The sequence below is a fragment of the Ctenopharyngodon idella genome, chromosome 24 (assembly GCF_019924925.1).
Source record: "Ctenopharyngodon idella isolate HZGC_01 chromosome 24, HZGC01, whole genome shotgun sequence".
NCBI classification, from domain to species: Eukaryota; Metazoa; Chordata; class Actinopteri; order Cypriniformes; family Xenocyprididae; genus Ctenopharyngodon; species Ctenopharyngodon idella.
This window is the reverse complement of record NC_067243.1, coordinates 9,566,273-9,588,317: the sequence shown is the minus strand read 5'-3', so window position 1 is coordinate 9,588,317 and position 22,045 is coordinate 9,566,273. Positions and strand designations below refer to the sequence as shown.

Below are 22,045 nucleotides of genomic sequence, written 5' to 3'. Positions count from 1 at the left end.
GGTATCATTCAGATCCGTAGTACAAAGGGTGAGGGATGAGTTACATGTTAACATATAATACTTAGGATTGGGAGTTGGTTTAAATCCTTTGCTTTAGCAAGTATTGCTAATATAAAGTGTCACAGCAGCTGTAAGTGTTCACTGGTGCAAATCTCACTGACAATCAAATTGAAAAAAGATTTAGTACAGGCTTTGAAATACAAACCGTATCTGAATTTGCATAATGTGCGTTATTTTTCCTGAGGCTTACGATGTGAAGCACATAAAATGTGCTAAATCCCACACCATCAACTATGTGTCATCCTGCATGCAATTTCTAGAAGAACACCAACACATTTTCCTAATAATTAGGTTTTTTGCATTTAAAAAAGCCTTTGGTTTGTGATAGGAAAAAAAAGTCAGCACTCACAGAGAGTTATTCACTAGCTAATTTAGTAGTTAATTAGCTCAAGACAGAGCCAGAAACAAATTGGTCACATCACTAGCTTTACACTTGCTAGGCTGAAAAACCCTCCCCACCGAAGGCTTTGATAAATGGAGCCATTCAAACAGACCCACACAGCAAAAAATGTAATCCAGGACAAAGGGATTTCATAATGAAATCACCGACTTACCCTCGGAAAGTTCCCGGCGCTCTGTCTCCTGGCGGGATCGTGCTGGACGCGGTCCAACATCAGGTAGAGAGAGAAGACGGCCACACAGAAGATGGCCCCACCGCAAACGGTCACCTGCTTCTTCAGTTTCATCCTCCTCTGCTTATCTGACGGATGCTAATGTCGAGGTCAAGGGGAGCAAAAGAAGAGAATGTTAACATGCACAAATGAGGTCTGATGAAGGTCCCAAAAGTGAAAAAGTGCAGTGTTGCTGGAAAAAACTCAGCGTCAAGGGTTTGTCAGCGATGTTTAAAGTCCACCTCTGCACTCCAAATTCTAGAGCAGGGGCTCGTGGGAGAGGGGAGGGATATGGGAGGCGGTGTATATACACGGGGGACGCCGATCAGTGGGAGCCGAGTAGCAGTCTGTCAACTGCGACCAAACCACAGCCAATTTCAGCCTCCTTCAAAGTGCCCCTTGTCCTCAACCATTCAAACCGAAGAAAGGCAGGGGGAAAAGAGCAACACAGGTTCTAAACAGTGGGAGCCCAGACAGGGATCTAGTGTCCCTCCGGCAAAGCCTGTCTATGTGTGTGTGTGTGTGTGTGTGCATATAGATGTCGTTACGGTGAGGACATGTCCCCAGCACTTTATCAAACAGCTTCCGACAGGGGTGGATGTAATAGAGGAAGCATCTCCAGTTCTTGAGCAGTTTTCATTTTGTTACTAGGTAATGTTCTCTCCTGCTCTACTCTCAAAGAGAAATCACAAAACGAAATGCAAACAAATGTGCGGCCACTCATGAAATCCATCCAATGATGTTCAGCGACAATTTTGGTTAAAATAGCATTAACAAAAAGTTACATAAGGGCTAGGCTTGCTGCGGTAGTCTGTTACACTGTGTTCAGCCGTACACCACTTGCCCCACTATCATTTCACTTTTTTAGAGAAATAAAAACCATTTAGTTCAGTTGGACGACAAACGCTACAGTGCAACAGAAGTCAGATTTCACTTGTTACGTGATGATGAGATGACTGACAAGACGATGGCAGCAGAGGATTTGGTGCGCAACAGATCCTGAGCATCATTTTTTTTAATCTAATAAATTACATGATGTGGCGATTAATTAATCTAATTAATCGCAAATGAATCGGAAATTACCCTAAAAGATCATTTGAAATCATTATTGTGTAAAGCATCAAATAGACGTTACAAAAATTAGCTTCAGAAAGAAATATTTTATTTGATTCAACATAAACCTCATGGTCCAAAAGTTTGTGTAATAAATTTTGAGTAAATGATGGCTGAATTTTAAATTTTTGGGTGAAATATAGGATTATTTTTGGGTAAATATGGAATTATGAAATTATTTTTAATGAAATTATACTCTAAATAAGAAGCTAAAACTGCCAGTAGATGGCGGTAAATGGATTCGTTCATACATTTATTCAATTCGTTCAAAAGGCTGATTCATTCAGGAGTCAAGTAAATGGTTTTCTTTATGAATGGCCATTGAATCATTCATTCAACCGATTCATTCAAAATGTGGATTCAAAAATGAAATGCCACTGTGTGTTGCTCGGAGATAAACAGCTCTGCTTTTTCTTTATATTTTCGTTGGCAAAACTGAGCAAAACTATATTATATGATTGTTGATGTCAATCAACAATCAACTGGATGAAATGTCAGATGACCTACGTAGGTCTAGGGGCAGGGCAAGTGCGTTAAATGCATTAATTTTAATACATTATTTTTTACCGTAATGAATTAATCTAATTAACACATCAAATTATATATATATATCATAATTTATTGTACAATATAATAAAAATGATACATTTAATAAAATATATATTATAATACTACTATATAAAATACAGTTCTTAATATTGTTTAAACAGTATTGTTATCAAATAAAACTCAAATTTAAACTTAACTTTAAACTTACTTAAATTATTAAAAATCATTTTTGTTAATTGAAATAAAGCTAAAATAAAATAAATATTAGACACATAACTTTAAAAATTACACAAAAATTAGAAATGGTGCCTTGGCGACTAACATAAATATGTTTAAAGATTAAGTACTAAAATTTCTAAAACTAAAATAAAAATGAATTAAATGAAAATATTAAAAACAAAACTAATAAAAATGAAATAAAAATATTAATAATAAATACTAGAATATTATATATTACTGTTGTCAGTTTTGACTTGAAAATGAGCAAATACTTAATTGTGCACAACCTAATTAATATTCAAGAGCTAAGTCTTTGCCAATCATCACCCTTGATATGATAATAAAGTGTTTTGGGTGTACAGTAGTACATAGTAAAGCGTTGCATAAATGCTTCATTCATATAAATGCCTCATTCAATTCGTGATGTCACAACCAGTACAGCAGTGCCACCCAACTGTCTTCACTTTGTGATGCCCGTGTGTGTGTGTGTGTGTTTTCTCACTTACAGGGTTGAGTGTAGTCCTTCACACAGCAGCGGTCGCTCCTGTCTGAGTCGGTCGAGGAGCCATCACAACGAATGCAGGTTTCCACCAAGCAGAGAAAGGACCAGTGTGGAATAAGAACGACCTGGCTCAGTACGCCCCCTCTTTCTTAAGCCTTTTTTTTTCTTTCCAGCTTGGCTGATGGGTCTTCTCGGACACTAATAATGCAGATCTGCTTGTGTACTATGCTTTTAACGCCATAATGTATCCAACAAAGTCTGTAGCGTTAATATTTTACGGCCAAACACGAACAACGTCCCTTTTCTGCTCTCAAGGACAACTGACCTTGATTCTGAATGATTTTGGATTGTAAATTCCGACAACAGGAGGCAATTCTGGGAAGTGCACGAATTGTGCCAAATTTGACAATGGAAGGTGGCGCCTCGCATACAAGATTCAAAACCAAGACAAACCCAGAGCAGCGTGGCCTGGATTTGCCTGTAAAAACAAGCAGGTGTTCTTCCTCCTTTGTCTCGCAAATCTAATATGAAGTTAATCCTGTCAGCTCCGAGTCAGGCAGTGTCTTAGCGCTCTCCAGAAAGACTTGGGATTAGGCCTTTCCTCCAGCACTGGTAAACAGCTCAAACGATCCCGTGCCCAAAATGGAGAAGTTCCAGGAACGGCTACATAAAACTGAGAAGGCTACAAAAGGGAAACAGCTCTTGATGGAAGATAGTAAACCTAGTTTTAGAAAACTAATGAATAGAGCTGGTTTGAAGGTCTTTCTTCCATGTTTCCTATTTTGAAGCTCAGATTTCCACAACAAGTCTCAGAAACGGAGAGTCGAGCACCTGTGAAAACAAACAATCTCAGTGAACTGTGTAGTTTAACGGGTCTCTCAAATATACGTTTAACACATCGATTACATGCATCTACGAAAGCATAAACCTAAACAATGGCAGTCAATCAATACAATTAAAAAAAACCACACACACATTATTCCCAATGCAAAAGTAAGGGAATTTCGTTGACTAGACCCTGTATTCATATTTTTTTACAATTTTTTTATATTACTTTTTTATTTTTTAGAATTGCTTAATTTTTATACAAATCAATGATTTTGAAAACAGGTAATATGAAATAAAATAATTTCAGAGATAATTAAATTATATATATACTGTATATACATATTTTTATTAATATAAAAATATTTTTTACACACACACACACATATATATATATATATATATATATATATATATGTGTGTGTGTGTGTGTGTGTGTGTAAAAAATATATTTTTTTCCAAATTTAAATATATTATGCCAGAAAAAAATATACTAAATTATTAGTGATCCACCGAAATTTCGGCAACAAAAACACATATGTCTAAAATAATAATACAAAACAAAAAAATTTGAATTTTCGGTTTTGGTCGGGCAAAAATCTTTGACCAAAACAGTGACGTTTAATTAACGCTTCTCCAATGACGCATTGCAGGATGAATGAAAACTTTAATTTCGGTTTGGGTAAAAAATAAATAAAAATTATTTTGGTGCATCACTAATAGTTATCCATTCTTTATTTCATACATTAAAATATCTGAATAAAGCATGAAAAATTATTGATTGGAGCTTCACTGTGAATAATGATAGTCCGATATATCGGCCAGGCTGATTAATTGACTGCTATTTGATATAGTTGGCTGATAATTAAAGTTTAGGTTAGTTCACCCAAAAATGAAAATTCTGTCATTAATTACTCACCCTCATGCCGTTCCACACCCACAAGACCTTCGTTAATCTTCGGAACACAAATTAAGATATTTTTGTTGAAATCCGATGGCTCAGTGAGGCCAGCAATGACATTTCTTCTCTCAAGATCCATTAATGTACTAAAACATATTTAAATCAGTTCATGTGAGTACAGTGGTTCTACCTTAATATTATAAAGCGACAAGAATATTTTCGACTTATATAATGATGGCCGATTTCAAAACACTGCTTCATGAAGCTTCGGAGCGTTATTAATCTTTTGTGGTTCGGAGCGCCAAAGTCATGTGATTTCAGCAGTTTGGCGGTTTGACATGCGATCCGAATCATGATTCGACACAAAAGATTCATAACACTCCGAATCTTCCTGAAGCAGTGTTTTGAAATCGACCATCACTATATAAGTCGTTATTTTGTTTTTTTGGCACACCAAAAATATTCTCGTTGCTTTATAATATTAATATTGTACCACTGTACTCACAAAAAACTGATTTAAATATGTTTTTAGTACATTAATGGATCTTGAGAGAGGAAATATCATTGCTGGCTATGTAGGCCTCACTGAGCCATCGGATTTCAACAAAAATATCTTAATTTGCATTCCGAAGATGAACGAAGGTCTTACGGGTGTGGAACGGCACAAGGGTGAGTAATTAATGACAGAATTTTCATTTTTGGGTGAACTAACCCTTTAAGTATGATTAACTGATTATCAGAAGCAAGTTCCCTCATCAAAGGGTAATAAACATTTTTAGTACATTTTGAACACCATTGGTATTGGCATCAGTCATTAAAAATCCCACATAGGTCAAACACTAATTAATTGTGAACACTGCAACAGATAAAAGAGTGTAAATTTATAGTATCGCCATTTGCTCTTAAAGGCATAGTTCACCCAAAGATGAAAGTCGTCATTTACAGTTGTTGGGTCCCATTGAATTCAATTTTTTTTTTTTTTTTTTTTTCCAATACTATGACACTCAACGGGGACCAGCAACTGTTTGGTTACTCATATTCTTTAAAATATCTTCTTTTGTGTTCAGCAGAAGACAGAAATTCATACAGGTTTGGAGCAACATGAGTGTGAGTAAATGATGACAGAACTTTCATTTTTGGGTGAACTATCCCTTTAATTAATAAAAATAAATAAAAAATATATATATTGGTGCATCCCCGAAACTGAAACAATCACAAAAATCACCGACTGCTTTAAAATTAAAAAAATTAAAAATGTGTAAATATACATATATATTACAATATAAAAGATACACAAAACATAAGTGAGGAACGAAATCAGTCTGTAAAACTACAGCAGCCTGATCTTGAAAGTCCCAAAGACCTCAATATAACTGCAGCAGAATTGCTTGCCTACTTCCCAGAAATATACCTGAAATATTGTCCTCTTATGTGGGAATGTTATCAGCACTGATATCAGCACCCTTTAAGCACATAATTCGTCTTTAAACCAGCTTGTTGCCATAGACAGATCCACTGAGAACCAGTGCAAGCCTTAGCCTATATCTGCATATGGAGGTAAGTTACTCGTTTAGCGCGTTAGAGCCGATCTATCCACCTCTAACTGACATTCCCACTGAAAATCACACATATATAAGAGTTTATCAGCTAGATCTGCAGGTAAGATCGCGTACTATGCGCGTGCAGCATGTAAATACATTGGCTCTGGTCTATTCTTCAATACAAACGCGCGATCAAGCTACAGAAAGCACCTTTTTTATGTTTGAAATAATTTAATGCACTTCTAGCGCCTTTTGAAACGGCTTACCTGTTGGTGGCAAGGATTTAAAACGAGAAAGCAGTCACGGGACATCAAATATCTACCCGTTATTTCCTCCTGAAAGACGTCTGTGATCCTGTGCGAGAGCTTGAGAATGGAGCAGAGCATTGTGGGAAGTGAAGTTTTCTGAGGGCTGAGGCGCACTGGCCTCTGATTGGTTAGATTATTGTAGGCGTTAAATGGTACAAATATAAAATTCCGATGATTTATCATTATATATAGTGAAGACCGGGGCTAGTTGTCACACTTGTGACAACTGTATTTAATGTTTCTAAGTGCAGGTTTATTTTTGAAAGTCAATTTCTGGATAGATAGATAGATAGATAGATAGATAGATAGATAGATAGATAGATTCTCTCTGCTGACTAGAAAGCAAATATTTATATTTCATTTTAATGTCCTCTATCACTGCAAAAGGAATTCCTTCGTTGGATGTTATTGGACTTATATGGTCAAAACGAGCAAATGAGGCGGAGCTTCGAATCCTACAGCGGTCCAGAGGCTTGTCTCATGAATATTAATGAAGTAACAAGACGTTCGACCAGTAAGATTCGGCAGCGTCATCATCGCGCATCAAAACCAGGAAGCGTACAGGCAGAACAGTCGAGAACAGAGTGAACAGAACTACTGCAACTATTTGGACCATTTGGAATATTTTACGGCGTTTTTTTTAAAAAAGAAACAAACAGTGTAGACTGTATAAAAAACCAGGGCGATTTTTTAATTTGGAAAAGTGAAAGCAAAGACACAGAGAAAGGTGAGATTATATCTATGGTCACCAAGCAACTTCACTGTTACAGCTCTAGACACATATGTTATGATGCCTGTATAATGCAATGTGTATTATTTGCAAAAACATTTAACGTAATTCAGTACTTAATACATAATTCAACGCTTTTGTGTATTGCCTCTTATTGTCCTTTATTTTTAAATTAATTTGTGTTGCACAACTGTACCTATTCAGTATGTACAGTCAAGTGTCAATAAAGATCTGTTGTATTATATTCTGTTTCCATATGTAATGTGTTTTTATGAATATTTAGATGACCCAGGACTCCTCTGCGCTGAGGGAGGAAGGAAACAGCCATTTTAAAGCCGGTGATGTTCAACAAGCTCTCAGCTGTTACACCAAAGCTCTGAAGATCAGCGACTGTCAGTCCGAGAGTGCAGTTCTGTACCGCAACCGAGCAGCATGCTATCTTAAAATTGAGGACTATACCAAAGCAGAGGCAGATGCCACCAAAGGTAAAAATTATTTTAGGATATTACCTCCATCAGCAATCTTCATCACTCTAACCGAGTTGTGTTCCTCAAGCTTTGGACGTAGATCCAGGTGACATCAAGGCACGATTCCGTCGAGCGCAGGCTCTGCAGAAGCTCGGACAGTTGGATCAGGCGTTTATGGATGCTCAGAAATGTGCACAGCTGGAACCCAAGAATAAAGCTTTCCAGGACCTGCTCAGACAGCTAGGAGCACATATCCAGCAGAAGGTGGGACGTTATGAGAGGTGCTTGCAAAGAAACATATCACTGCAACTATTTATGATCTGAAAATGAATCCATATTGTGTTTCTACATAGGCAGCACAGCTCTCCTCCACAGACGCACGAGTTCAACAGATGTTCAAACTCCTTCTGGACAGCTCAGCACCGATTTCAGACAGACAGAAGGTGGGCAAGACCACCGTTAAACTTATTGTGAATTTTAACACGCAGTCTTTGAGATGTTCTCTGCTTATCTTCACATTTTTAATCAGGCCGCTCAGAATCTGGTGTTTCTTTCACGGGAGGACGCAGGCGCCGAGCAGATCTTCAGGAATGATGGAGTCAAACTCCTCCAGAAGCTTCTTGAGTCCCAACAGGAGGAACTGATCCTTTCTGCTCTCAGAACTCTGGTTGGCCTGTGTACCGGACACCAGTCGAGGGTGAATAACTTCCCATCATAATCAAGTTTGATAGTTAGGCCCACAGGCAGGGCTTGAGATTAACATGGATCTCAGCAGTGGCGTGTAACACAGTCACTCCTACTAAACACTTTTATATATAATGTATACATTTTTCAATTGTAGTCTTTTAAAAAGGCATCTGAAATAATATACTAAGTGCAATGTAGTGTTGTCAAAAATATAGATTTTTTTTTTTTTCTCGATACGTATCGATACTGAAATATCTGAAACGCTCCCAATACTCATTTTCCACAGAATATATACAATATACCAGCTGCGCTTTCTCGCTCTCTCATCTCTCCGACAGCGAGTTGACACACAAACCCGCCTCCCCACACTCACTTGTTTCATTTGCTCCGGATGAGTATTGTTGGTGTTACAGGGCTTGAATTTCGGCGTGGGATTGCATGTATTGAGCATAATTTTACTCATTTCCAAAGATTTTGCGCTCACACCCAAAGTGCATGCACATAAAGCCGCCTTTCAGTACTAAATTGAGTTATGGACTCACTGAATTGAGTCAAATACACACAAAATAATGTCAAAATAGTCTTGGCTGAGTATTCATGTAAACACAGTCAGTTATGTTTTAAGTGAATGTAAACAGTTGAGAAAGAAAACGCACGTGTAACACTATAATGGATCCGTTAAAGTGACAGCAGCCTAATACACCTGCTGCCAAATTATGAGATAACATTAAAAATGTCTATATGGCAGTTTTCCTCATGGTATCGATGTCACAATTGTGGCCAATGAAAATGCTGAGTGGCTACTAACTTTGGAAAACTACTAGCCACAGTGGCTGGTGAGCAAAAAAAGTTAATGTCAAGCCCTGCCCACAGGGTATTGCATCTATAGCTTCTCAATTTATGAATATTGTTGTGTTTGTAGACCATGGCCATCGTGAACGAGGTCGGCATGGACAGGTTGTGTGGCGTCATGGGTTCTGCTGCGTCCAACGTGTCTCTTTCAGCATGCCATCTGCTCCAGGTGATGTTTGAGGCTCTTACGGAGGGCATGAAGAAAGAGATCAGAGGGAAAGACGAGGCCATACTGCCAGGTGAGACCGACCTTGACTTTGAGAGCTCAGTTCAGCGACCTACTTTAAGCCCATGACAAGACCAGAAATAATTTCCAGCAGAGAATTTCTGTTCTACTTCAAGACTGGGTTATGGCAGTGTAAAGACCAAAATTAATGTTTATGGCCGTTATCGCAGTATATCCCATAATAGGTGGATCAGACCCCAGACATGAAGCAGAGGGCATTTGTATCACCTTGAAGGAGTTTATTTTATAAAAATGACAGGCTTACAGTACATTATCACCCTTATTACATGACTACTCAAATAACTAAATAAATAAATACACACAAACAAAAACGCATAAATAAAAACTGATGAAATAGTGATAAAATATAAATGAAATATTGATTTGAGTTTATTTTTTATTGTATTACACACAAAGAAATAGTGATTTGTGTTCACACACGCGCAAACATGCATGTCCGTGATTGGCTACAATGATCAACGCTTCAAAAGCATGTTGTAAATAGACATCAATGATGCTCTTAAGGCAGGAACACACCAAGCCGACGCCGACGAACTAGTGGCGATGAAAGCAGACTGCGGGGTTGGCTCACGTCAGCAGCGTCTTGGTCCAAAGTTGCCCTGACACACCAAACCGACGCTCGACAGCCGACGGCCAAGTAGCACGTCCGTTCTGCTCCTGCGTAAGAAGAAATGCCTTTCCGTACCAGCAGGTGGCAGTAGCTGAACAGCCAATCAGAATGATCAGATGGCCCGACGGGCCGACGAGCTCCGACGCCAATTCAACATGTCGAATCGACCGAAAAAAAGCAGACGAGGACAAACTTCAGCCGACGGTGCCGAACACACTGAGAAAACTTAGTCGGCCAACGAACAAAAACTGCCCGACGGCCGACCGTCGGCTTGGTGTGTTCCAGGCTTTAACTGAGCGCTTACACATTTACACATGGGAGGATTTGAAAGCAGGCGTCTATCAGCGGACCAGTCCGCTAATAGATGCCTGCTTTCAAACACTCAAACAATTCTGTGTGTTGATCATTGTAGCCAATCACAGACATATCTGTTGAGCACGTGAACACAATGGCCAATCAGAAATGCTTACGAATCCACTCAACAGCGCTCAGTCACATTTTTAATATTTCAGTATCGACTTGGTATCGAAGTCGGTACTTTTGACAGAAAAAGTTTAAAAATATAAATATTTCACTGCAGAATTCACGATTGACCAATCAGATTCCAGTATTCCAGAGAGCCATGTAGTAATTTTTTTTTTTTTTTTTCACATTTCCTCTAGTCTGCAAACCTTTAAAGAGTCTTTAAAACATAATATAAAACAAAATTATTATAAAACATAACTGTAGGAAATTGCTTTAATAGGCTTGCTGCGATAGTCAGTGTTAAAGATATTCAGCTGCACACCGGTTACGTCACTTGCCCACCGCGGCACCGACCCCCACCATCATTTAGATTTTTTATAGTAATAAAAATCCCTTTGTTCAGTTAGAGAACAGACACTACAATTAAAAACTGAAAGTGTCTGCCATATGCAGCGTGAGCCGAACGAGATCAGCAGCAGGAGTCAGATCTCATTTATGATGAGAGTCACTAGCTAACTGACAAGACAATGGCGGAAGATGGTTCAAAGCGAAATGTAAAAGCACATATTTGGCAATATTTTGAATTTAAACCCAGTGCTAATATGGAACCTGCAAATGATTAGTTGTGTTTTTCTATTTGCTGTGTTTTTTATTAATAATAATAATGATTCCCACCACCCCCAAATTGACGCTAATTCGAAAATGCGCACGGGCATTCATAAGGGTGCGTGTCTACTGACACGGAGCATTTTCAGTTCATTAATTGAAAACCCTTGCTCTGCTCCGCACTGTTATGAATGCCCATGCGCATTTTACTTTTGCTTTCAAATTAGCGATTTAAAGCGAGGTGTAAAAGAGGGAATACCCCCTACTCCCTGGTGATACCGGTATTACCGGTGTGGTCATACATCGATTAACCGTTGGGAAAATTTCCTCACCGTCACAACCCTATGCTCTAATAATATATGTAAAACACCCTTTGGTATCATGTTAATACTATTAAACATTTCTGGTGTCTTCTGGATATGAAATATGAAAAGTGACTGTAAATGCATGAATTTTGAAAATGTTTTATATGCGTTGCAGACCCATCCCGTGAGCTGCATTCCATGTTGCGTCATCTAATTGACATGCTCCCTGCTTCCAGCGTGTCCGGAGCCGGACGTGACAGCGCCATCAACCTGCTGGTCAAACAGGTGCCGCGAAAATCGTTGAAAAACCCTGACAACTCTCTCACACTGTGGGTCATCGACCAGGGTACGTTTGACGTTTGAGATCTGTTCTCATTTGAGATTTAGTGTAGACTGTTTTTTCCCTGTGGACATCACCGATGTTAAAATTTATTTGATACCTGAACAGATTATTTCATAGCTTTACTTTTCCTTTTAGGGCTAAAGAAGATTCTAGAAGTAGCAGGAACTGTTCCTGAGGTCGAGGGTGGGCCGCCGCTCACGGACAACACTCCCATGAGCTGCTCTGTTCTACTTAATAAGCTTTATGATGACCTGAAGAGTGATAAAGAGAGGGAAAATTTCAGCAAGCTCTGTGAGGAATATGTCCAGTAAGTGACATAAGTTATGTGTGTGTGAATATATATATATATATATATAGATAGATAGACAGATATATATCCATTCACGTTTTCTACAGGCATCACTTTGGCAGTATAGATATGGAGAGGAAACTACGAGCGATACAGGCGGTCTCTGTACTGCTGCAGGGCCCCAGTGATGTGGGAAATTGCACCCTGGAGCTGAGCGGTATCATGGATGCCGTCATCTCCCTTTGTGCGTCCGAAAACATCACTCACCAGCAGGTGGCAGTGGAGGCGCTCATTCACGCTGCGGGCAAAGCCAAGAGAGCGTCATTCATCACAGCCAATGGCGTGGCTCTGCTGAAAGACCTGTACAAGAAAAGCGAAAATGACAGAATACGTGTGCGAGCGCTGGTGGTGAGTATTCAGACTCAAAGACATCTGAGTTTTGAGTTATCTTTTGTTTGCTGACTTCTGTATGGTGTATGTGTTTTCTAGGGGTTGTGCAAACTTGGCTCTGCTGGAGGCACCGATTTCAGCATGAAACAGTTTGCAGAAGGTTCAACACTTAAACTCGCCAAGCAGTGCAGGAAGTAGGTTTTGAGCTTTGCTAATAGTATTGTAGCGATCAGTTTTGCATTTTAATGAAACATCACACATTTTTCACACATTAAAATATATTGTTGCCTTTATATTTTAAGAAGGAGGTCTCTCACAAGTGCATCATATTTGGGGAGTTTTTACTAATTAAAGACTAATCAGAATATTCTCATGTTGAGCTGTAGCATGAAACCTATGCAAGTGTGTTTTAGTTTTGCAGCTGCAGCAAAAGCAATTTTTGCTCAGTAGTGCATATGTAAATTAGACCCCTTTAAAGAAGTAGGTTGATCTATAATTGCAAAGGTGTTATGTGCAGGTGGCCTTCAGCTATCTCTCTCTTCCAGGTGGCTCTGCAACGAAGCTCTTCCTCCAACATCCCGACGCTGGGCCATCGAGGGTCTGGCCTACCTCACGCTGGACGCCGATGTGAAAGAGGACCTGGTGGAGGATAAGAAAGCCCTTCAGGCCATGTTTGAGCTGGCTAAGGTAACGCCCTTCCCACTGTTTTGGAGATACACATCCCCCATTATACTAATCCTTGACAGATACAGCAAATCCCTCATGTTCTCGTTTTCTTTGCAGTCTGAGGACAAAACAGTGTTATTTGCTGTTGGATCTACGCTGGTTAACTGCACCAACAGCTATGATGTGGAGAAACCAGACCCTCAGATGGTGGAACTAGCTAAATATGCTAAACAGCATGTGCCTGAGGAGCATCCAAAGGTAACATAAACAGAACCAATGAGATGATGGATACGTCCACCAAAACTGAACGTAGTTTCATCATCATTTAGTAGTTCTATCATCATTTATGTTATCTCATTCTGTCCCATATCACTATCATATATACTTTTTTTTTTTTTTTTTTTTTTGAGGAACTCAAAAGGAGATGTTTAGCAGAGTGTTCACACTGCTCTTTTCTAAACAACAAAAGTATTTGTTGACCAAGGCCTGTCAAGCTCCAAAAAGCACTATAAATGTAGTCCTTGCCACATATTATTTTGCGAAAACAGAAAACAAAAGTCATTATTTGTTCATCTCTTTCCTGTTGTTTTGGAAGAAGGAAAGTCGTACAGGTTTGAAACAACATGAGGGAGAATAAATTACCAATTTTTTACATATGTTTTCATGTAGGATGCCCAGTCGTTTGTAGAGAAGAGGGTGGTGAAGCTCTTGGAGGCTGGGGTGGTGTCAGCGTTGGTTTGTATGGTGAAACAGGAGAGTCCTGCCCTCACGGAGGCCTGCAGAGAGTGTATCGCCAGGTCTGTCTACTTTGAAGCTCAATCAATTTGAATCAATCTGGCAGAATTCAAAGGCTGCTAGTGTAAAAGTACTTTAATTGCACTCCAGTTTTGGCCCTTTCCCGCTGCTGGCAAAACTACTGTTCCAAATTCAGATTAAGCCTTGGATCAATTTGCTCCATCAGGGGAAATTGTTTGAAAATGGATTTTAGTGTGCAAAATGGTTATTCTCTGTCCAAGGAAATGGCCCATTTATCAGATGAAATGAGTGGCTCTCTTCCTCTTCCTGACAGGGTGATTTTGGCTCTGGTGGAGAGACATGAGGACAGAGGGTTAGTTGTTGCACAAGGAGGAGGTAAAGTAAGTATATTCTCTCATCATGCCAGTTGAGCTTCAGTTCCTCCTAGGACCAGAAAGAGAACATTTCACACCATTATTTTAATATACAGTACAAATAAAAAAGTTTGTGGTTGGTAAGATTATGTAATGTTTTTGAAAAAAAAGTCTCTTATGCTTATTTATTTGAGCAAAAATACAGTAAAAACTGTAATATTGTGAAATAATATTACATTCTATCATTCGTTCAAGTGCTATTAAACCATTCAAGCACGATAAGATGCAAAAAAAGAACTTAAATCTGTACTGGCACGCTCGACTCACGTGCACAAAAAGCCGCTTCAGACAGCACGCCGGCTGCATTGAGTTTCGCATTTGAACGAACAAAAACCACACAGAGGTATGCCAAAATGCCCGCTCTGTCGAGTATCCTCATAAGCACAATCTTAAATGAGTTACATAAAGTCTTAAATGGCCGTAAAGAGTTGTGAGGACATTAGATGTGTGTGTCAGATCCGCAACGTGTGTGTCAGATCTTAAAATGACAGCAGCCTAATAAACCTGCTGCTGTCATTAATGTTAATCAAAGAACAAAAGACAAAGAGAAAATCACTCACTGCTCTTGACTGAATCACTTTTGTAGCTTTAATAAGGATTAATCTATATTTAATTTATAATTTATGCAGCGAAGACTGTGAAGTGTTTGATATCTTTATTCAGTGTCTGTATGTTTCCTACCTGTTAGATCAAATATTTAAAATACTATGTCTTTATGTTGTTTCTACATTAATTTGGAGATTAAATCTGAAATCATTACAATACAAAAATATATAAAAACCTTAAAGTTAGGTGCGATTAATCGCGATTAATTACAGAAAAAAATGTGTGATTAATTAGTTAATTCTTTTAATCGATTGACAGCACTAATTTTAATCAATTTTAATGTCATTCAGTGTCACATGTTCCTTCAGAAATCTTTCTAATATGCTGATTTGCTACTCATGAAACACTTCTGATTATTATAAAAGTTGTGCTGCTTAGTATTTTGTGGAAACCTTAATACATTCTTTTCATGATTCTAGAAAGTTCAAAGCAAGTTCAACAGCATTAATTTGAAATAGAAATCTTTTGTAACATTATAAATGTCTTTACTGTCACTTTTGATCAATTTAATGTGTCTTTGCTGAAAAAAGGGATTAATTTCTTTCCAAAAAAAACCCTCAAACTTATGAATGGTAGTTCATGACAGTTTTCTTGTTTGCTTGATGCAGGCTTTACTACCGCTGGTTTCTGAGAGCACAGATCGGGGGAAGATCAAAGCAGCACAAGCTCTAGCCAAGATCACCATCACATCCAACCCTGAGATCGCATTTCCAGGCGAGAGGGTACGTCTGCACCCTATTTAACCATTTTCACTGATTTCAATCGGGAATGAAATGTATAATATGATGATTTATGTATTTATGTGTAGGTCTATGAGGTGGTGAGGCCCCTGGTCAGTCTTTTGGCGCTTGACTGCACAATGCTGCAGAACTTTGAGGCTCTGATGGCCCTCACCAACCTGGCTGGCATCAGTGAGAGACTCAGGTCAGCTGTCACCAACTAAAATGGATTTATAACATATATTCGAGTGAAAAGGCTTCTCGAACAAGAAAAATGTAGGGCGGGACTTGGGTTTTGTCCATCAGGAATTGATTGGATGGTTGTGGTTTGCTATTGGTCAATCTCACATGAGTGACAGGTTGTCCCGCCCTCATGCCAGTAAACACTTTATCAGAGAAGAGAAGTTGCTACAAGAGGGAGGGGAAGTTAGTTTGATTAAAGATTACAAGGGCACATGAATTTAAAAATAAATAAATCATTTATAATAAATGTTGCAATATTCCATTAAAAAATAAGAATTGTTCATTTTGATTTCATGGTGACTTTAAGCCACTGAACAGCAGAACAACCCCCAGTCAAACCACATTTTAACCCACAGGCAGAAGATCATTAAGGAGAAAGCCGTGCCTAAAATTGAGGGCTACATGTTTGAGGAGCACGACATGGTCCGTGCTGCTGCCACCGAGTGTATGTGCAATCTGGCCTTAAGCGCTGAGGTACGTCACTTTTTGGACCTAATTTTGAGCTAAATCCTAATGGAAAAGACTGATTTTTATGGTTTTGTTTGATGCATCAGGTGCAGAAGTGTTACCTGGCTACGGACAGTGACCGTCTCAAGTTGTTGGTGCTCTACAGTGGCGAAGATGATGAGCGACTAAGGAAGGCCGCGTCAGGCACGCTGGCCGTGCTGACAGGGGAAATGCCCGAGCTGTGTACACGTATTCCTGACACGGTGAGTCTTACTTGATTAAAGTGTGCTATTGTGCTATTTTAAAGGTTCACTTCATTTGTCGTGCACTATGATCTTTGAAACTTTGCAGAAATTTTACATTCACAAACAGCTATATTGCACACTATATGAAAGGTAATATCTGAAAATTCATAACAGGGCACTTTAAAGGAGTAGTTCACTTCAGAATTAAAATTTCCTGATCATTTACTCACCCCCACGTCATCCAAGATGTTTAATTTCTTTTCGACTGAAGAAAGAAAGACAAAGTTTTTGAAGAAAACATTCCAGGATTTTTCTCCATATAGTAGACTTCAACGGGTTAAAGGTCCAAATTACTGTTTCAGTGCTGCTTCAAAGGGCTCTACATGATCCCATACGAGGAATAAGGGTCTTATCTAGTGAAATGAGATAAAACGGTCATTTTCTAAAAAAAAAAATAAAAAATTATATACTTTTTAACCACAAATGCTCATCTTTCACTGCCCTGCGATGCGCCACGCATTACGTAATCACGTTGGAAAGGTCATGGGTGACGTAAGCCGAAGTAGCGAGCAAGTGTTTACAAAGTGAACATGCAAAGACTCTTTACATAAAAAAGGTAAAACAACGATGTCTGACGATTTTGAAGTTGGAGGAGAAAATGAGTTTTTCACGCGTGACCTTTCCAACGTGATTACGTAATGCGTGGCGCATCGCAGAGCAGTGAACATTTGTGTTTAAAAAGTATATACATTTTTATTTTTTTTAGAGAATGACCGATCGTTTCACTTGATAAGACTCTTATTCCTCATCTGGGATCATGTAGAGCTCTTTGAAGCTGCACTGGAACTGACATTTGGACCTTCAACCCGTTGATCCCCACTGAAGTCCACTATATGGAGAAAAATCCTGGAATGCTTTCCTCAAAAACCTTAATTTCTTTTCGACTGAAGAAAGAGACATGAACATCTTAATTTTAATTCTGAAGACATTCTTCATCTCAATCCACTTTTCCTCCTCCTTTTCTCTAGACGAGTCACTGGCTGGAGATCTTCCAGGCTCTGTTGCTCAGCGAAAGTCCGGACCTGCGGCATCGTGGAGTGGTCATCATAATGAACCTCATGCAAGCTGACAAAAGTCTGGCAGAGAAACTGATTGAGAGTGAGGCACTGGAGATCCTGTCTGTCCTGGCTAAAGGAGACGATTCCAACCAGGACTCCGTTCGGAAAGCCGCCCAGCGCTGCTTGGATCTGGCTATTGAGTACGGCCTCATCCGAAACAATGAGGGAGGAGCTAATGGTAATTCCATGTGATGCAATCTAATGGGGTTTTTTTTTCCCAACCTGAAGGTTTGGAGCCTTTTATCCACTATGGATAAAAATGTAGCACACATTTCATACTGTCTAAAGAGACCAAATATTGAGTTTGTTCACTTCCATTCCATTATGTGCACTCAATTTATTTTACATGCACATTCCAAGAGATTATATGATTATTGTACTTAAATGCGTGACACACACTGAAAGTATTCATCTTAAAATTATGTTATGTATGCTTTGGCACATTTGTTTGACCTCCTGACCATGTATATTCAAGTCTTAATTGTTGAATGTGAAATTATGTATTCTGGTTTTATATAAACACTACTTTTGTTTGAGGTGTGGTGATCCTTTATTCTGTCTTTCGTTTACTCACAGATTAAGTAGATTCGGTTGGGTTTAACAATGTTCTGCAACTACCAAACATTCAAAAAATAACTAAATAAATATTGTAATTTGTAAAGATTTAATTTGAATTTATCACCATTTCCTTTTACATGGGAATTGGTGTGAATATTTCAAAGACCATTTTCTAGTGGCATTTTGCTCATATATTAAACCTAATGTTTCATAATAGGTAAAAATCCTTGATTTTTAAAGTGATATTGCTGATATTTAGAGGGGTTTCTAAATATATATATATATATATATTTTCCCATTTTATCATTAAAAGGGGAAAAAAACATTAATTTATGTAAAACAGTTTAAATATTTTGTTGAATAAACATTTTAACTGATTTTTTTTTATTATAAAACAAGCAAAAAAAACTTTTAATGGGGTCACTTTTGAAGTAATATGCAAATATGTGCATATTTAACAAAATTAATTATTTGCATACATTACCATTCAAAAGTTTATAGTCAGTAAGATGTTTTTAAAAGAAAAAGCTGCATTTATTTGATCAAAAATACAGTAAAATGATCATATTGTGAAATGTTTTCTATTTTTATATATTTTAAAATATAATTTATTCCTGTGATGGCAAAGATGGATTTTCAGCATCATTACTCCAGTTCTCAGTGTCACATGATCCTTCAGAAATCATTCTAATATGCTGATTTGCTGCTCAAGAAACATTTCTGATTATTATCATTATCAATGACAACAGGATTCGTTGATGAACAGAAAGTCCAAAAGAATAGCATTTGAAATAGAAATATTTTATAACATAAAAGTCTTTACTTGATCAATTTAATGCATATTTGCTTATTAAAGGTATTAATGTTCATCAAACAAAATAAATCGTACTGAACCTCAAACTTCTAAACAGTAGTGTATATGAAAAATGTAGCTAAATAGATAATGCCAAAATGAGACATAAAACTACAAATCGCGTTGAAGCAAACGGCACGAGCCCTCTCACTTTCCATAGATTCCAATGGTTTGTCATATGACTCTTCGTGACCAATCAGAGACGTTGAAAACGTGCATGTGTTGAGTTGTCATTCTTGCAAACGTTGGCGTTATTGGAAAGGGAAACAGTTGTATGTAGTTTAACTATGGATGATTGTGCCATTTTCACCTACACTAACAAGGACTTTATAAATGATGTTTGTTCCGGAAATCAGAACCGGTCCAGATTTGACATCGCGCTGCGGTCCGGGTGGACTGAGAGGAAGAACGCCGGGCTGTTCAGGTATCAGCTGGACGATCTGGAGACGCGGATCCTCCCCGGTCCCTGTGGATACATCGCTCAGCTGAACATCATGAGAGGCATCGAGAGACGAAAACCTCAGGAGATCCTGAGCGTCCGGCAGAACTTTGACCCAAAGCAGTTCAATTTCAACAAAATCAAACCAAAAGAGCTGCTGTTTGAATTACAGTGTGAAGGGGGGTGCCATCAAAATGGTTCAAAACGAAAGGTGCAAAGCGATAATAAACGTGAGTCCGCTGGAATTCGGTCACTGTCTGCTCGTACCTGAACCGGACCGGTGTCACCCACAGATACTGACCCCTTTGGCGGTCCAGATGGGGATAGAAACGGTTCTGCTGAGCGCTGATCCAGGATTCAGGGTTGGCTTCAACAGCCTGGGTGGGTTTGCCTCAGTTAACCATCTCCATCTCCATGGCTACTACCTAAACCATCAAATGAGGGTCGAGACCTCCCCAGCAGAACTCATCCTGCCTAAAAAACACTTGTATCGCCTCCTGGACTTCCCAGCAGGCTTTCTGTTCTACACCCAGGGTCCAAACCTGGATTTGACAGTCAATGCGGTGTGCAGTCTCACTGATATTTTGGTTGACAGGAACATCGCACACAACCTCTTCATCACCCGAGGTTGTCCTCCACAGAGGGAGCGTGACCCGTCTTCATCTCGAATGGGGGTGAGGGTTATCGTATGGCCCCGGTTGTCCTGTTTTGGGGCCAAAGAAGAGTCTGCCTTCAATGTGGCCCTGTGTGAGCTCGCCGGTCACCTTCCCTTCAAAAACAGAGAAGACTATGAGACAGCCAGTGAGGACGTGGTGCAGGACATCATCCGGAAATATTTGCTGCCCCAAGAAGAGTTCAGTGAATTGCAAAAGCATGTCATGAAATGTTTATAGATGGCACGTGTCAACATATCCTGTATTAAAATTTCAGGGAATATATAATAAATATTTTTGTATTAAATATCAGATTTTATTAACACAAATGTTTCATCCTGTCACTTGAAGTTACATATGAAGTGCTGCTAAGTTATGTAGTAATATTATGTGGTGTGGAAATGGTGTATGTGTATATAATAAAAATATGTGAATGTGTTAATTATGTGTATAATTTTTATCATAGGCCTATGTGATGTAAAAATTATGAACATATTTTTTTAATTCACGTATGTATTAAATTATATATAAATTATGTGGTGTAAAAGAATAACATAATTATTTAATCTATGTATATTCTGTCTACTATTGCTTAAAAAAGCCCGGTTTCACAGACAGGGCTTGGATTAAGATTAATTAATTAACCTTAATCTAATTAATAAAATAGATTAAATAATCACACATCAAATTTCACTGAGAAATGATCCCCGAAAGATAATTTAAAGTCATTATTGTGTTAAATGAGAAAAGCATCAAATAGCCATTACAAAAAGTAGCTTTAGAAAGAAATTATATATTTGATTTAACATAAAATTTATTACACAAACTTTTAGGCTACAATGACCATGAGGCCATTGAGGGTGAGTAAATGATGACCGAATTTTCATTTTTGGGTGAACTATCCCTTGAATGGGTTTTTTATTAATATGGAAATAAGATTTTTTTTTTTTTTATTGAAATTATACTCTAAATAAGAAACTAAAACTGCCAGTAGGTGGCGGTAAATGTCTAAATGAGTAAGTCATTGAGTCATTCATTCATTCGATTCTTTCAAACGGCTGATTCATTCAGGAATGAAGTAAATGGCTCTCTTTATGAATGGGTCATTGAATCATTGGTTCACCCGATTGATTCGTTCAAAACGCGGATTGATTCATTCAGAAACACTGCTGTATGTTGCTCGAAGACGCTCAACAATTCTGCTCTGGCTATAGGTAGTATTTTCGTTGGCAAAATTGAGCAAAAACAGACAATATTGTGTCTCAAATAACACAAATATTAACTTTATTGAACTGTTTGTTTAAAATCAATATCACATTTGCACTCGTGCTATTCGGAACTAAAACAGCACTCGTGTAATATTGCTTAACTATGATATAAATATGAGACAATAACTCATACAGGGCATTTTTGCCTCAATATCTTGAATTTTAGGGGCATTAACTGCATACTATACGCTACATCACGCAGTGAGTTGTAGCCCTTAAGGCACAATATGTAAGATTTTTAGATTAAAATATCCAAAAACCACTTGAACAATGTTATATATTTTGTTAACTTGTGTACTTACATTATCCCAAACATTTCTAACAACATTTAAACACAGAGAAATCAGCAATTTTAACCAGGACACGGAGCGTGTCATTGCATCGCCTGTCAATGACGTCATATCCGCTACGCCTTTGTTTTGAATAAGCGACATCTAGCGG

The 22,045-nt window shown here is 38.3% G+C and overlaps 3 protein-coding genes across 6 annotated transcripts in view; 2 read left to right on the top strand and 1 right to left on the bottom strand.

Moving 5' to 3' along the window:
- Positions 1-6,745, bottom strand: part of man2a2 (mannosidase, alpha, class 2A, member 2) — a 31,440-nt gene extending 24,695 nt beyond the window's left edge. For all 4 annotated transcript variants that reach the window (XM_051883078.1, XM_051883074.1, XM_051883075.1 and 1 more), the window contains exons 1-3: positions 6,588-6,745; positions 3,059-3,885; positions 615-770 (exon numbers count right to left, since the gene is read on the bottom strand). In XM_051883078.1, the coding sequence (XP_051739038.1) occupies positions 615-746 (132 nt within the window). In that variant the 5' untranslated portion in view covers positions 747-770; positions 3,059-3,885; positions 6,588-6,745. The remainder of the gene's footprint in view (positions 1-614; positions 771-3,058; positions 3,886-6,587) is intronic.
- A 409-nt stretch (positions 6,746-7,154) lies between these two features.
- Positions 7,155-18,369, top strand: unc45a (unc-45 myosin chaperone A). Its single transcript, XM_051883079.1, has 19 exons — positions 7,155-7,356; positions 7,643-7,844; positions 7,915-8,090; positions 8,180-8,269; positions 8,356-8,523; positions 9,436-9,604; positions 11,774-11,944; positions 12,077-12,248; positions 12,338-12,638; positions 12,720-12,814; positions 13,166-13,307; positions 13,404-13,544; positions 13,956-14,083; positions 14,356-14,422; positions 15,670-15,783; positions 15,870-15,985; positions 16,380-16,497; positions 16,578-16,733; positions 17,744-18,369. Exons 2-19 carry the CDS (start codon positions 7,643-7,645, stop codon positions 18,023-18,025), a joined length of 2,808 nt encoding a protein of 935 aa, XP_051739039.1. The 5' UTR covers positions 7,155-7,356; the 3' UTR covers positions 18,026-18,369.
- A 1,033-nt stretch (positions 18,370-19,402) lies between these two features.
- Positions 19,403-20,871, top strand: gdpgp1 (GDP-D-glucose phosphorylase 1). Its single transcript, XM_051884960.1, is given in 2 exon segments — positions 19,403-19,885; positions 19,887-20,871. Coding segments are annotated over 2 exon segments (1,044 nt in total). The 5' UTR covers positions 19,403-19,531; the 3' UTR covers positions 20,577-20,871.
- The last annotated feature ends 1,174 nt before the right edge of the window (positions 20,872-22,045 follow it).

Coding starts and splice junctions, on each gene's coding strand:
- unc45a (XM_051883079.1), top strand. CDS start 7,643: ATGACCCAGGACTCCTCTGCGCTGAGGGAGGAAGGAAACAGCCATTTT. Junction 11,945..12,076: donor ACTGTGGGTCATCGACCAGG/GTACGTTTGACG, acceptor TTTTCCTTTTAG/GGCTAAAGAAGATTCTAGAA. Junction 14,084..14,355: donor TGCAGAGAGTGTATCGCCAG/GTCTGTCTACTT, acceptor TCTTCCTGACAG/GGTGATTTTGGCTCTGGTGG.